A 13,003-nucleotide genomic window follows, 5' to 3' on the forward strand; every position below is an offset into this window, starting at 1 on the left:
GCACTTACAAAATCCAGCTAATTTCCACACGGCTGCCACCGAGCTGCTGGACTGGTGCGGCGACCCCCGGGCGTTCCAGCGTCCCTTTGAGCAAAGTCTGATGGGATGTTTAACAGTGAGTTTGAAAACCTACACTTTACCTTCTTTTACTAGAGATTTTTGTGGAAATATTTAGTTAGATATTCATCATTTTAGGATTTGACGAACCAAACTGTTGATAATCTAAGTTTAAGGAAAGAAAAAACACACAAAAATGTTGCAAAACACAAGACATTCCATGTTTTTTATTCAAAGACTGTGGATTTTTCATGAGCAAAAGAAAATGATAACAATTCCTATTATTTTATTTTATTAAGTTCCTTTTCTTTGATCTAGTTCTGTTCTTGAGGCAAATGTATTTTGTTATAAAAAAATATTGAAGGTTTTAGTTTCCTCGTCAATCATCAACGATAAATGTGATTGACAGTCTCTGTTGACTCACAAAAAATGGTTTAAAAAGACTTCTGGGTCATTCTGTGAAACCGATCCTGGTTCCACTTGAAGAAATTGTAATAAAAAATATGTTTTATATATTATATATATCTATATAAAATCACAAAGCAAATATTGACTGGAGTATAGGAGACAAATAATACCAAACCTGCCCTGCTTTTGACCCTGGCTCCTGCAAGGGTTTTAGTTAAATCAACTACTGTCTGTGATTTCATTGAAAGAAACAGTGTCTTAGTAATCACCACAGTATGTAAGTATGTATGTATGTTATTAGGTGTTATGTTAAACCGTGCAACAGACATAAACCATGACATTTTTTAGTTGAGTTTTTAATGAATATGTTCTTGTGAAAATGATACTAAAACTTGTATTATTTATTCACTTTTTTAAAGAGTTTTAATCAAATTGAGGTTTGTTAAATGAACCGAACAGCGAACATGTTTAAAGGTGTTTTTTTTTTCGTGGCTAAACAATGTGATGACTTAATTGTTTTTTAAGCTCGATTAGGTTGAGAGTAGCAAGCGGAGGCCTGCAGGGAGCTCTGTTGAACTCTGATTAACACAACGCTTGTGCACACTTCCAGTCCTCACTTCCTGACTTGTTATTCAGGTGGTGAGTCGTGTCGCGGCGCAGCAGGGCTACGACTTGGACCTGGGCTACAGGTTGCTGGCCGTGTGTGCGGCCAACAGGGACAAGTTCACACCCAAGTCTGCAGGTAAGGAAGGCCGAGTCGGACATCTTGCATGCTCTGATATGGGTCACAACTACACACAAAAAAAACGCACCACGAACAGAAGTTGTGTGAGAAAACCCCCCGATATATACGTCAATATTTCTTTCACATTATTGTAACGATATAGTGTGTGTAAAATGTTTTTTATGAATTCACAATTTAGATGCAAATATTCAAAGCGTTTGTTCATTCAAGTGTTGGAATGAAACTTCCAGCCACTAGATGGCAGTAGTAGTAGTAATACATGCTCCGCAGCCAAAGGAACAAGATCCTGGCTGAGATGACTGAGCATGAGAGGATGGTTTACAGCTTCAGCTGCTTTTAAAGCTAATGTTGGGACATATTTTGACTTTTATTTTCATTCATTCATCATAAAGAAAATCAAAAAATCACAAGGTGTCACTTTAATTCAGTTTACCCTTAAATCTTTTTAAGAAACTATGCAAGTGTATCGAAATATTATCGAATCATGAGCCTTATATGTATTGTATTATAGCATAGGAAGGATATATCGTATCTTATCGTATCGTGAGCTGCATATATTCTTCAAATCATATTGGGAGCTGAATATATCGAATCATATGACTAGCTGTATATATTGTATTGAATTGTATCGGGAACAGACTATATCGTATCATATCTTGAGCTAAATATATCATATTAAATTGTATTGTGTACTGAATATATCGTAACCGATCGTATTAGGAGCAGATTGTATTGTATAATATCCTACACTTAAACTATGGTGTCAAATCGTATCGTGAGCTGAATATATCGTGAGCTAAATACAGTATATTATATTGAATTGTATCGTAAACTGAATATATCGGATCGTATTAAGAACTGAATATATATCGTAACGGATCGTATTAGGAGCAGATTATATTGTATAATATCGTAAACTGAAAAAATTGTGTCGATTTGTACCAGGAGCTGAAAATATCATAGAATATGAGCTGAAAATATGGTATCAAATCTTAATGGGAATATATAGTATTAGATTGTATCAGTAGCTTAATTTTGTGAGCTAAATATATCGTATTGAATCATATCGAGAGATTAGTGTATCGCTACAGCCCTAATGACACCTGAAGATAAAATAAAATGACATTTCTAAATATTGTTTTCAACTGTGCCTCAGAAGTCGTTCAGATAAGTCATTGACATCGTATTGCAACCTGACTCTGTGCGTATCATCAAACCGAACCCAGATGCTGACACTAGCACAATAAAGCAACATCCTCCCTCTTGTTCAGCTGAAGCAGCTTGTAGTATTTGAAATGCCAGGTCGTGTAAATTGCTAGAAAAGAGCTTAGTCGTGCAAACAAGCACTGATTTGACTCTCTGGACAACAGTGTGTGTCTGTCTTCACTTTGATTCCCATCATGTTTTAAATGCACCGAATGGCTTCTTTTTTTATTGCTGGTGAGAAGGTTGATCATTGGATTTTGGAGATTTGTGGCCGGCGGTCTGGCACGCTGACCAAAAAAAATGTTTGGAGCGGACAAAAAAAAGGGGAGGGGTTTCTGCTAGTAGTGACCTCTTTTCCAGCGAGATTAGCCTGTTCAATTAATCTGAGATTACCGACACAGCACGGCCACGAGCGGCTCAGAAAACATTCAACTCTGTTGAGCCGTGGTGCAGATTTCTAGAAATTTCAAACCTAAGAAAAGAAAAAGTTCCACATCAGGGTATTTCAAATTGTGCTCGCCTCACCAAGCGCCTGGAATCCCTCAACACTATAGAGTGAAAGGAGGGAACCGACTCCGAGGAAGGAGGGGGTCCTGAGGGGGGGGGTTTGGCTCCCCTCATTCTCTCATGTGACAAGTGGCTGGTAAAAAAGCTATTCAGCAGATAATTGGTTGGGTTTTAAGAAGCGCCTCCTCTCGCTCTCTGTCGTTACACTTGTTCAAAACATGCAGCATTGTTTAATCCGCGGACTTGTTAATGATGAATATGTCAAACTAGTTCAACTACTTAACCTAAGAATCTTGTTTTCTGTACCTTTTGTTTCCCAGATGTGTTTTTGTTTTATGCAAAACAATTCAATAAAACTAAAGTTAGAAAAAACAAGTTTTACATGACACTTATACTGGATATGCTTTAAAACATGTAATAATACATTTTGTTTTAAGATCAAAATGTAATTTTGGGCAGGGTTGGGCAATGACATTTTCTCAGGGGCCACATTTTATGCAGTGACTGTAGTGAGGGGCCATCAAGCAAAAATAAAGCAGCAAAAAGCTAAAGCTGGTAAATAAAAATAACTAAAAATAATAATTACAAGACAATGAAAGTTACAAAATAAATCCAATTAAGATAAATATTCTAAAATAATATTGTATTATCGACAACTTAATACAAATATCTGATATTAAAAAACGCTTTTAAAAATATATTCTTTTTTTGGAATATTCCCTTAAAATCGAATAATAATAATATTCATTACAAAATGACAATGGCTGTTTGAGGACAAACATCAATCCCTTTGTATTTAAAGTAGAACTCAAACAAAAACCTCAAAATACAATTTTTAGAGCCACATCAATACAGGAAAATGGCCACATATGGCCCCTGGACTGCATTTTCCAAGACCTTTTTCTGCCATTTGAGAATATAGACATGTTTTACATTTCTTACATATGCATGATGAAGTCATTATAGCCTTCATATCTGCACCTCAGGGCTTCATCATAAAGATTTGAATAAACTACATTTTAACACAATGTTTAGAAATAAATGTTGGCAGATCACATTAAAGACAAATGAGATATAACATGAAAAACAAAACTAAATGTTTATTAAAACACATAATTATACCACTAAAAAATGTCTTAAACTGTCAAGCCACAAAGTAAAATACAAAGTACAGGTTCTATTTAGGAGAGATCACAGGTTTATAATATGGTTTTAAAAAATCACCCAAAATCTTTAGCGTAACATTTGTTCTCAGTGAAACAAATCTAGCTCAGTCACAGCTGCTCGGCTTTGATTGTTCTGTTTAATTGTACGACTGAACAATGAAATTGGTTCGAAATATCATTGAAAATCAAACATCACACAGATATCTTGGAAGTCTGACTGAGTGTGATCGACTCTTGAATGCTTGTATTCTGAGTTAGTTGAGCTTATAAAAAACAAAGTGTGTTTATTCCAATGATATTGCGAAGAGAAAGCCAGAACAAATAGCTGCAGAAACGAGTGGATCTGTCAGGGCTGATAACTGTTAACAGTCTGTGAACGCACCACGCCATGGACACGGAATGCAAATGGAGCCTCATCTGAAAGTCAAATCTGTTGTTGACTTCTTACTCTCTGGCGCGAGGTGAAAGGTTCATGTCAGCGCTGCTCTTGAGTGTTGTCAGAGAGGCTCTAAATTTTTCACACTGACAGGCAGCATGCTGCATATCTAGCGGAGTCCTCCAAGTCGGGAATGATTGATGCTCCGACTTGTTTTAGGATTACAAGTGAGCCGGCGGCTGCGTTCAGACAGGAGCGGAGATAAGATGCGCAGGATGTCGTTTTTCCCCGGAGTTGACATTCTCCTGCTGCTTTCTTACTAAATCATCACGAGCTGTGTGTCCTGGGAAACTTGAACTTGTGTGTTCGCTGTGATCACACTGTCATTGAGTCCATGAATGCAACATGTATTGTATTGTGAACACAACTGTGTGTTTAAAGAATAGAATAGAATGAATTAAATGAATATCACGAGATGAATGAAATACAGAATAAAATTTGTGAATCGTGCATTGAAGTAATCATGTAAAAATGTATAATAATAAATGAATTAACTCATTAAATTACATTTTCTGGTCCTGATCAAGAAACGATAAAAAAGATTTCACAAGCCTTTTTCTGTTCTGACCGTTTCAAATATCTTTTATTTTTAATTATATTTTTTTATTTCATTCAATATATCATGTATTTTTTTTCGTTTTTCGGAACATAAATGGCTATTTTCAATCTTTATATATTTCAATATTCAACTAAAAGTATTTTTTATGTATTGGGATTATATCTTTGGACTAAATGTACCAAGTCTGCTTGATCAATTCTTCAGCTTTTAAAGAAAAAATAAAGTAATCTTAATCACACATTTTGGTATCTTTGTATTTAGTTTTTTACCATTAAAAACCGTTCATTTAATTATAATTTTGTTAGGGATTCAAAGGCTTCCCTTTCATATTATTTTCTATTCTTATTATTTTTCATTTAATATATATTTTTGAAATCAATTTTCTGTAAATACAAAAAAATGGAGTTTTGAATCTTCTTTAGAAATTCTATTTTATAACATAATTACAAATATTCGACACATGTATATAAATATATACATATACAGTATAAACCCTCAGCTCGTAGACCACATTTCTTCGAACGTAGTTGAGATCACTGGTGGTCACGATCTCTGTCCGTCCTCAATCTGTGCCTCACAAGATAAAAATCATTCAGAACATGTGCTTCTCCTGACGCCGGTGAGCCTCAGGTGGTGTTTGTCGAAAACACACTTATTTGTTTTATCTCCGTGCGTCTGTCGGACGACTCGCGTGGGCCTCCGGTAGACAAATGGCGTCAGAGGTGGTGTTGGTAATCTCCCCGGTAATTGCAGTGAGCGGAGAAATCATCCCGAGCTAAAGTCACCACTGGAGGCATCTGTGACAACATCGTGGATTAGGGACAACCCCCCCTCTCCCCTCCTCCGTCCTCCCTCTCTCTTTCAAGTTTTTTTTAAGTTTGAGCGGCTGGATGTTCCGCCCCTCCCTCCCTCCCTCCCCCACCCCGGTGAAGTGCCACTGGTGTGTGTGTGTTGTGATGGCGAGTCAGTGCATCAGTAGACAGAAAGGAAGACACATCAATAACAGATGCAGACGTACGAGGTGAGAAAACATTTGGTTCCCTCTTTCAGCCCCCAACTCCCCTGACCCTCTTCCTGAACCCCTCTACAGCGAGCGTCTGTGCCTCCACCTTGAGCTCCTCGTGGCTCGTGAGTGCTTCCCCCAGAATTGTTTTCCAGTTTATCCGCCGTGGTGGTCTCTGGGGGGCATTGGCTGCACAGGGGCTGGTGGCGAGTACAGCAGGGGCCCATTAGCGGCGCCTCCATCTGTGATTGGTTTTGCCTGTGAAACAGAGAGCAGCTATGAATAATGAATGCATTTTGTGCAGTCAGTCGCTGGACATGCAGTGACGGTGAGGGGGGGGCTGGGGGAGGCATCTGTCCCAGACTCGTGAGGGGAGGGCGAGAGAAGCTCCCGAGGTTTTTTTTTTCTTCTGCAGACACACAAGACTTCCTCGTCCTCGCCACGATCCGGGTTTTCGTGTAAATGCATGTTTTCTACATGAGCAGAGAGAGGCTTTTCTCTCTTCTACACTGAACCTTTTTTAAAAACTCCCCCCCACCCCCCTCACACACACACACATGAACCAGCACCACTTCCTAAACTAACAGTGTCTGACAGTGTGACAGCGAGTGGCTCTCAGCAGCTGACTGCTGCGATTGACCCACTTCCAGCTCACACAGAAGGGGTCAAAATGGCCTTGATTATCTCTTGGAGTTGCACTGACCTACTTTAGGTGGCATTTTTAGCAAGACTTCATCGCAGGCACTTCTGTCCCCAAAGCCCACTGAGCCGCTAGCAGGGATGCTGCACTAGCTAGTGCTGGTCCTGAAGGCACCTCTTATGTGAAGTAGTTATCATTTCATTTTACACTTGTTTCATTTAATTACATTTATTTGAACGTGCCAGGTCAACATCGCATGTCAGAGCTGTCAATCATTTTTGACATGACAACTTGGCTGTAGAATTTAAATACAATATTTTAGTGACCAAAAAATGTGTCACTAACTAGAGAAATGTGTGGAAGGTTTACCGTTGTTACCCTAAGTAAGGTAGGTGCGGTAATAAGTGTCTCCCACTAAGTTCTGTGGTCATGTTAAGGTTTATCTGCGAAAAAAACCAAAAAGAAACGCTGAAGGTGAACCAGAATATGGGACCATGTTATGTTAAAAAAATATTATGACACATCTTTCTTATCTAAATACATTTCTTAACCAGCAGAAGATTACCTTTCTATTTTTTTTCTCATTTAAAAACTGCTCCAACAACCCGTCAAAACAAAGAATTCCTTTGGCTTAAATGAAGGAAAAACTAGAGCAAAAATAAGAAAATATAATCATTTCCAGCAGGACATATTTGTATTAGTATGATTTGAAACAGCAACTACCTCACTATGTTGCTTCTACTGAAAAGGTTTTTTTAATTACAACGTTATCATGAGAGCAAGACATGCTTTGTCTCGGTGTGTTGTCTGTGAGACGTGTGGTGGGGGAAGCATGATCCTCGCAGAGGAGCATTGAACAACTGTCAGGGAAGGAGTGAGCGTCATTTGTCATGTCTCCCTGGGGCTCGACGGCAGAGAGTGGAACCTAAGCAGATGTGTTTACTGGCTCTCAACATGGCCTGACCACCAGGCTGTGCACCTGAGCACAACAATATCAATATGAATTGGACTATCCGGGCCCCCCGGGAGCATCTGGCAATCAGGATAGTCCACTCCTCGATGGATCTGACCAGGGTCAGTGGAACGATAGTGTTAATATTTGCTGATGTGGAAGATATTGGCCGAGGAGGTTCACAATGATTCATTCTTTTTAAGAGAAAGTGTGTTCGAGCGAGAGATCTAGTGCGACGTAATGACTTCTCTTTCGCGCCAGCCGCCGGGTGTCACGGTTCAAGGCTGTTGTACTTCATGTAAACCCTATTGTCATGAATCCGTCTCTCTTCCAGCTCTGCTGTCTTCTTGGTGCGAGGAGTTAGGGCGCCTGTTGCTGCTCCGTCACCAAAAGAACCGGCAGAACGACACGCCGGGAAAAGTTCCCATGCAGCCCTCGATGAACTCCATGAAGCCTGGAGGTCTTACACATGGGTACGTATTAGAGCTTTTGGACTTTTGAGGGGTTCATGAAGGAGGCATGTTGAGCAGACCATTGACCCTGTCTCAAAGCTATGCTAACGCTAACTGCAAACATGTCCACAGCAAGTAATGAATTTCTTGAAGCTATGCTAATGCTAACTGCTTCCAAACATATCCACAGCCATTGATTACTTTCTTGAAGCTATGCTAACGCTAACTGCTTCCAAACATATCCATAGCAAGTGCATACTTTCTTGAAGCTATGCTAACGCTAACTTCTTCCAAACATATCCACAGCAAGTGATTACTCTCTTGAAGCTATGCTAACGCTAACTGCTTCCAAACATATCCACAGCAAGTGATTACTTTCTTGAAGCTATGCTAACGCTAAATGCTTCCAAACATATCCATAGCAAGTGGTTACCTTCTTGAAGCTATGCTAACGCTAACTGCTTCCAAACATACTAAAAGCAAATGATTACTCTCTTGAAGCTATGCTAACGCTAACTGCTTCCAAACGTATCCACAGCAAGTAATGAATTTCTTGAAGCTATGCTAACGCTAACTGCTTCCAAAACATATCCACTGCAAGTGATAATTTTCTTGAAGCTATGCTAACGCTAACTGGCAACATATCAACAGCAAGTGTTTAGTTTCTGATTTAGATTAAATTACTCTTAAAAATGTAGTTATAATGATATTCAAATCTTGTTCCTAGAGAGACATCTTAAATAAGGCTCTAGAAACAAGGACTGTCCTAAAGGTTTTCAGAGATTTAACTTAACAAAGGTTCTTCCAAATAAGTTGGTCAGAGAAATTTGAGTCATAATTGGAATTTCTTTTTCCTGTCATTCCAGAGATGGGTCTTTCCCTTACGACTCCATACCTTGGCAACAGAACACCAGCCAGCCTCCTGGATCATTGTCCGTGGTAACCACCGTCTGGGGCGTAACCAACACCTCCCAGAGTCATGTAAGTTCCATCCATGCTGGTGATGTTATTCATGGTGTTTCCTGACAATAGTGTGTACAAATCAAGTTGTTGCAGCTTAATGACAATTATTAAAGCAGATTGTTAGGTTCCAACTGCGTGTGCATTTGCTTTTGTCAGTATTTTAGTCATATAAATGAATGCAACAGCCGTCTCTGACCCCATTCCGTAAGGCAGCTTGGGCTAGTCACATAGAGAATGTTTCATAGCAAAGGTCACCATTAAATAATATATATATTATATATATATGTTTTCACTATAATGTGAATTTTTACAATAAGTGTCACACGTTGTAAACGGCTGCCATCATATTATCATTTGGACTCTTAAGAGATTTGTTGCTAGTTTATTTTTCTAACCAAAAACGGATCTTTCCACTGAAGGTTTTGGGGAATCCCATGGTCAACAACAATAACCCTATGAATCCCGGTGGCAATCCAATGGGCGCTGGAATGACTGGCAATAATCCCGGGATGAACCCGCAGCAGTTTGCTGGGCAACAGCAGCAGTTTCCGAACAAAGGCAACCCCAACCAGGGTTACATGCAGCAGGGCATGTACGGGCGTCCCAGCTATCCAGGTGGAGGAGGATTTGGTGGAAAGTAAGTAGTGAGGGAATATAAGTACCCTTTTTGTTTTGGGTCAGCAAGACACATGATCCAATCTGATGATCCTAGCGTCACTAACCATGCATCCGTCTCACAGTTATCCAGGGGGACAACATCCGGGTCCTGGTGGAATGGGGATCCCTCCTCACTCGCGCGCCCCCTCAGACTTCGCGCAGCCCGCGGCCGCCGCGGCAGCAGCCGCAGTCGCCGCCGCCGCCGCCACTGCGACGGCTACCGCCACAGCCACCGTTGCGGCCCTGCAGGAAACCCAGAACAAGGACATGAACCAGTACGGGCCGGTAAGAAGAAAAGCCCCGACGAGATCCAGCATCTGATGCGTCTGTGAAATCACTTATTCGAATGCTAATGGAATCATTTCATCCTCCAGATGAGTTCGTCCTTCCAGATGGGACCCAACCAGGCGTACAACAGCCAGTTCATCAACCAGCCAGGACCTCGCGGACCTCCGTCGCACCCTGGCAGCATGGGCCCGGGCATGAACGCTTCCAACATGAACGCGCCTCCCATGGGAATGAACCAGCCCAGGAATCAGAGCATGGGGCATTTCGGGCCTCATGGGCAGCAGAGGATGCCGCAGCAGGTCTACGCTGGACCTCGGCCACAGAGCATCGGCATGAAGCGACCGCATATGGCGGAGGTGAGTCCGGGGGAAACGGTTTCTCCTTTTAATCTTGATGGATGCTCACAGTCTCGCCTCTCTGTCCCATCAGCCAAACTACAGTGGGCAACCGTACGGACCAAACAATCAGTTTCCTAACCACCAGGGGCAGTACGCCTCCTCCAACCCCTCTCGACCTCTTCCCTCCAACAACTACCCCAGTCAGAGGATACCGGGCCAGCAGCTACAGGGCCAGTTCCCGCCGGCCAGTGGTCCAATGGGCCAGTTTTACAAGGTGCTGCCAGAGTAGAATCTGACTTGTATCTGGCATGTTTTTTTAAACATACTTTTGTGTTACTAACAACAGCAAGAGCCCTCGTTTAACGGTCAATCCAACAACTTCTCGGGCAGTGGTTACCAGTACAACCAGACCAACATGAACGGGGTATGTTACGGCTCCCTTACGTCGTCATTATCAAATCTTATTGGTTTAACTCTTGGAAATTGTCCATCCAGCCCCCAAGACCCGTGGGCAACTACCCCCATTCTCCTGTGCCCGGCAACCCCACGCCGCCGATGACACCGGGAAATAACATGCCTCCGTACCTGTCGCCGAGCCAGGACATCAAACCGCCATTCCCTCCGGACATCAAACCAAACATGTCCACTCTGCCTCCACCACCAGGTTCGATCAAGAAATGACTCAACAATTAAGAAAAAACGTATCTAACAAACTTGTTTCTTCGCCCACAGCCAACAACGAGGAGCTGAGGTTGACCTTCCCAGTGCGCGATGGCGTCGTTCTGGAGCCCTTCCGACTGGAGCACAATCTGGCCGTCAGCAACCACGTCTTCCACTTACGGCCCTCAGTGCACCAAACGCTAATGTGGAGGTAACCTCGGCACATATGCTAAAATTGTGTTGATTGTGTCTCGTGAATTCTGTATCACCGAAAAGAGTGTTTCTAACCCCAAAATAGTTTTGTCGAGCTAAAATTCTTTTTTAGTTACTAAATAAAAATAAGTGATAATACTTGTTTAAAAAAAAATGGTTGAACATTTTTTAAAATGTTTTATTTTGATTATTTTTAATGAAAAATGTTTGTATTTTGCGTCTTTAAGTAAATAAAAATAAAATGATTACTTATTTATTTTTATTTTTGAGGGGTCTGGCTGAAACAAAGTTATTGTCTATGCATCTAAGTACATGTTTAAATATTTGTTGAATTAAATTGATTTGCATTGACAAAACTTTTATTTAAAGAAAAAAAATTAAGGGATTTCGTTGATTAAAACTAGACCAAAATGATCATAATAATGGACTCAAATCAGACTAAAATATTCAGACTTGTACTCCACTGGACTTAAGTACAATCATTGATGTGACCTAAAATGAATTTGAAAACCCAAAAAAAAAAAAAATAATAAAGACAATTGTCTGTTGAATTTAGATCGGACCTGGAGCTGCAGTTCAAGTGCTACCACCATGAAGACCGTCAGATGAACACCAACTGGCCCGCATCGGTTCAGGTCAGCGTGAACGCCACGCCGCTCACCATCGAGCGCGGCGACAACAAGACTTCCCACAAACCCCTGCACTTGAAACACGTCTGCCAACCCGGCAGGAACACGATACAGATCACCGTCACCGCCTGCTGCTGTGTGAGTACGCCGCCACATGCTAACAGACACTTTTGCTTAGTACATCTGCCAAGGAGGTCACTATGTGTTACAATGAAATGTCAGGGAAATTATGATCGAAAGTAACAGTGGTGTTCATCTGGATTTTAGAAAGTTTTGAAGGATCCGATCAGTTAGCTCGTTACCGCTAACTAGCATAGCAAGAACCAACAGAAAACTTGACAGCAAACACTAAAATGAATACACTTTTACATTGTTTTAAGTGTTTGTTCTATTCTTGGCTGCTTTATAGATCAATGTGATCTCCTTGGCAGAGGTATGCATCAGAAAATGTTTCTTAATTTCCCATGTTAGACATCTGTGGTGATCCCGGCTGTGTTTTGTCTCCTGCAGTCGCACTTGTTTGTCCTGCAGCTGGTCCACAGGCCGTCCGTCCGCTCCGTCCTCCAGGGTCTTCTGAAGAAGAGGCTCCTCCCAGCAGAGCACTGCATCACCAAAGGTAGAAGGTCTTTGTCGCCCCCCCGCCCCAGGTGACCTGGTTCTTACAACACTTCTCTTTCTTCCCCCCCAAGTCAAGCGGAATTTCAGCAGCGTAGCAGCCTCGTCGGGGAACACCGGTCTGAACGGCGAAGACGGCGTGGAGCAGACGGCCATCAAAGTGTCCCTCAAATGTCCCATCACCTTCAGACGGATACAGCTGCCGGCCAGAGGCCACGACTGCAAGCACGTGCAGGTAAACATGACGGAGCTGTGAGCGGTTTCAAGTACAGACAGTGAGATAACAGGTTTTATGTGTGCAGTGTTTCGATCTGGAATCGTACCTGCAACTGAACTGTGAGCGAGGGACGTGGAGATGTCCAGTCTGCAAGTGAGTTGAATCATTTACTGTACTTTTATATGAGGCGCATACTGTTAGCCACATAATACTTATGTATTCATTCTGGTTGTACTTAGTGACCTCAAAATTATTTTATCATACCATAGAGGCTCCGTAGTATAACTCCGCA

General features: G+C 41.5%; 1 protein-coding gene across 3 annotated transcripts in view; it reads left to right on the forward strand.

The window, feature by feature from the left end:
• Positions 1-13,003, forward strand: part of LOC148077063 (zinc finger MIZ domain-containing protein 1-like) — a 59,418-nt gene that overhangs the window by 42,657 nt on the left and 3,758 nt on the right. For all 3 annotated transcript variants that reach the window (XM_087794035.1, XM_087794038.1, XM_087794036.1), the window contains exons 4-18: positions 2-115; positions 1,102-1,207; positions 8,014-8,152; positions 8,998-9,112; positions 9,514-9,731; positions 9,835-10,036; positions 10,126-10,395; positions 10,469-10,651; positions 10,724-10,801; positions 10,873-11,041; positions 11,110-11,248; positions 11,807-12,017; positions 12,390-12,495; positions 12,569-12,729; positions 12,797-12,864. In XM_087794035.1, the coding sequence (XP_087650161.1) occupies positions 2-115; positions 1,102-1,207; positions 8,014-8,152; positions 8,998-9,112; positions 9,514-9,731; positions 9,835-10,036; positions 10,126-10,395; positions 10,469-10,651; positions 10,724-10,801; positions 10,873-11,041; positions 11,110-11,248; positions 11,807-12,017; positions 12,390-12,495; positions 12,569-12,729; positions 12,797-12,864 (2,279 nt within the window). The remainder of the gene's footprint in view (position 1; positions 116-1,101; positions 1,208-8,013; positions 8,153-8,997; positions 9,113-9,513; positions 9,732-9,834; positions 10,037-10,125; positions 10,396-10,468; positions 10,652-10,723; positions 10,802-10,872; positions 11,042-11,109; positions 11,249-11,806; positions 12,018-12,389; positions 12,496-12,568; positions 12,730-12,796; positions 12,865-13,003) is intronic.

The sequence above is a fragment of the Callionymus lyra genome, chromosome 6, assembly GCF_982586985.1.
Source record: "Callionymus lyra chromosome 6, fCalLyr1.hap1.1, whole genome shotgun sequence".
Classification (NCBI taxonomy): Eukaryota; Metazoa; Chordata; class Actinopteri; order Syngnathiformes; family Callionymidae; genus Callionymus; species Callionymus lyra.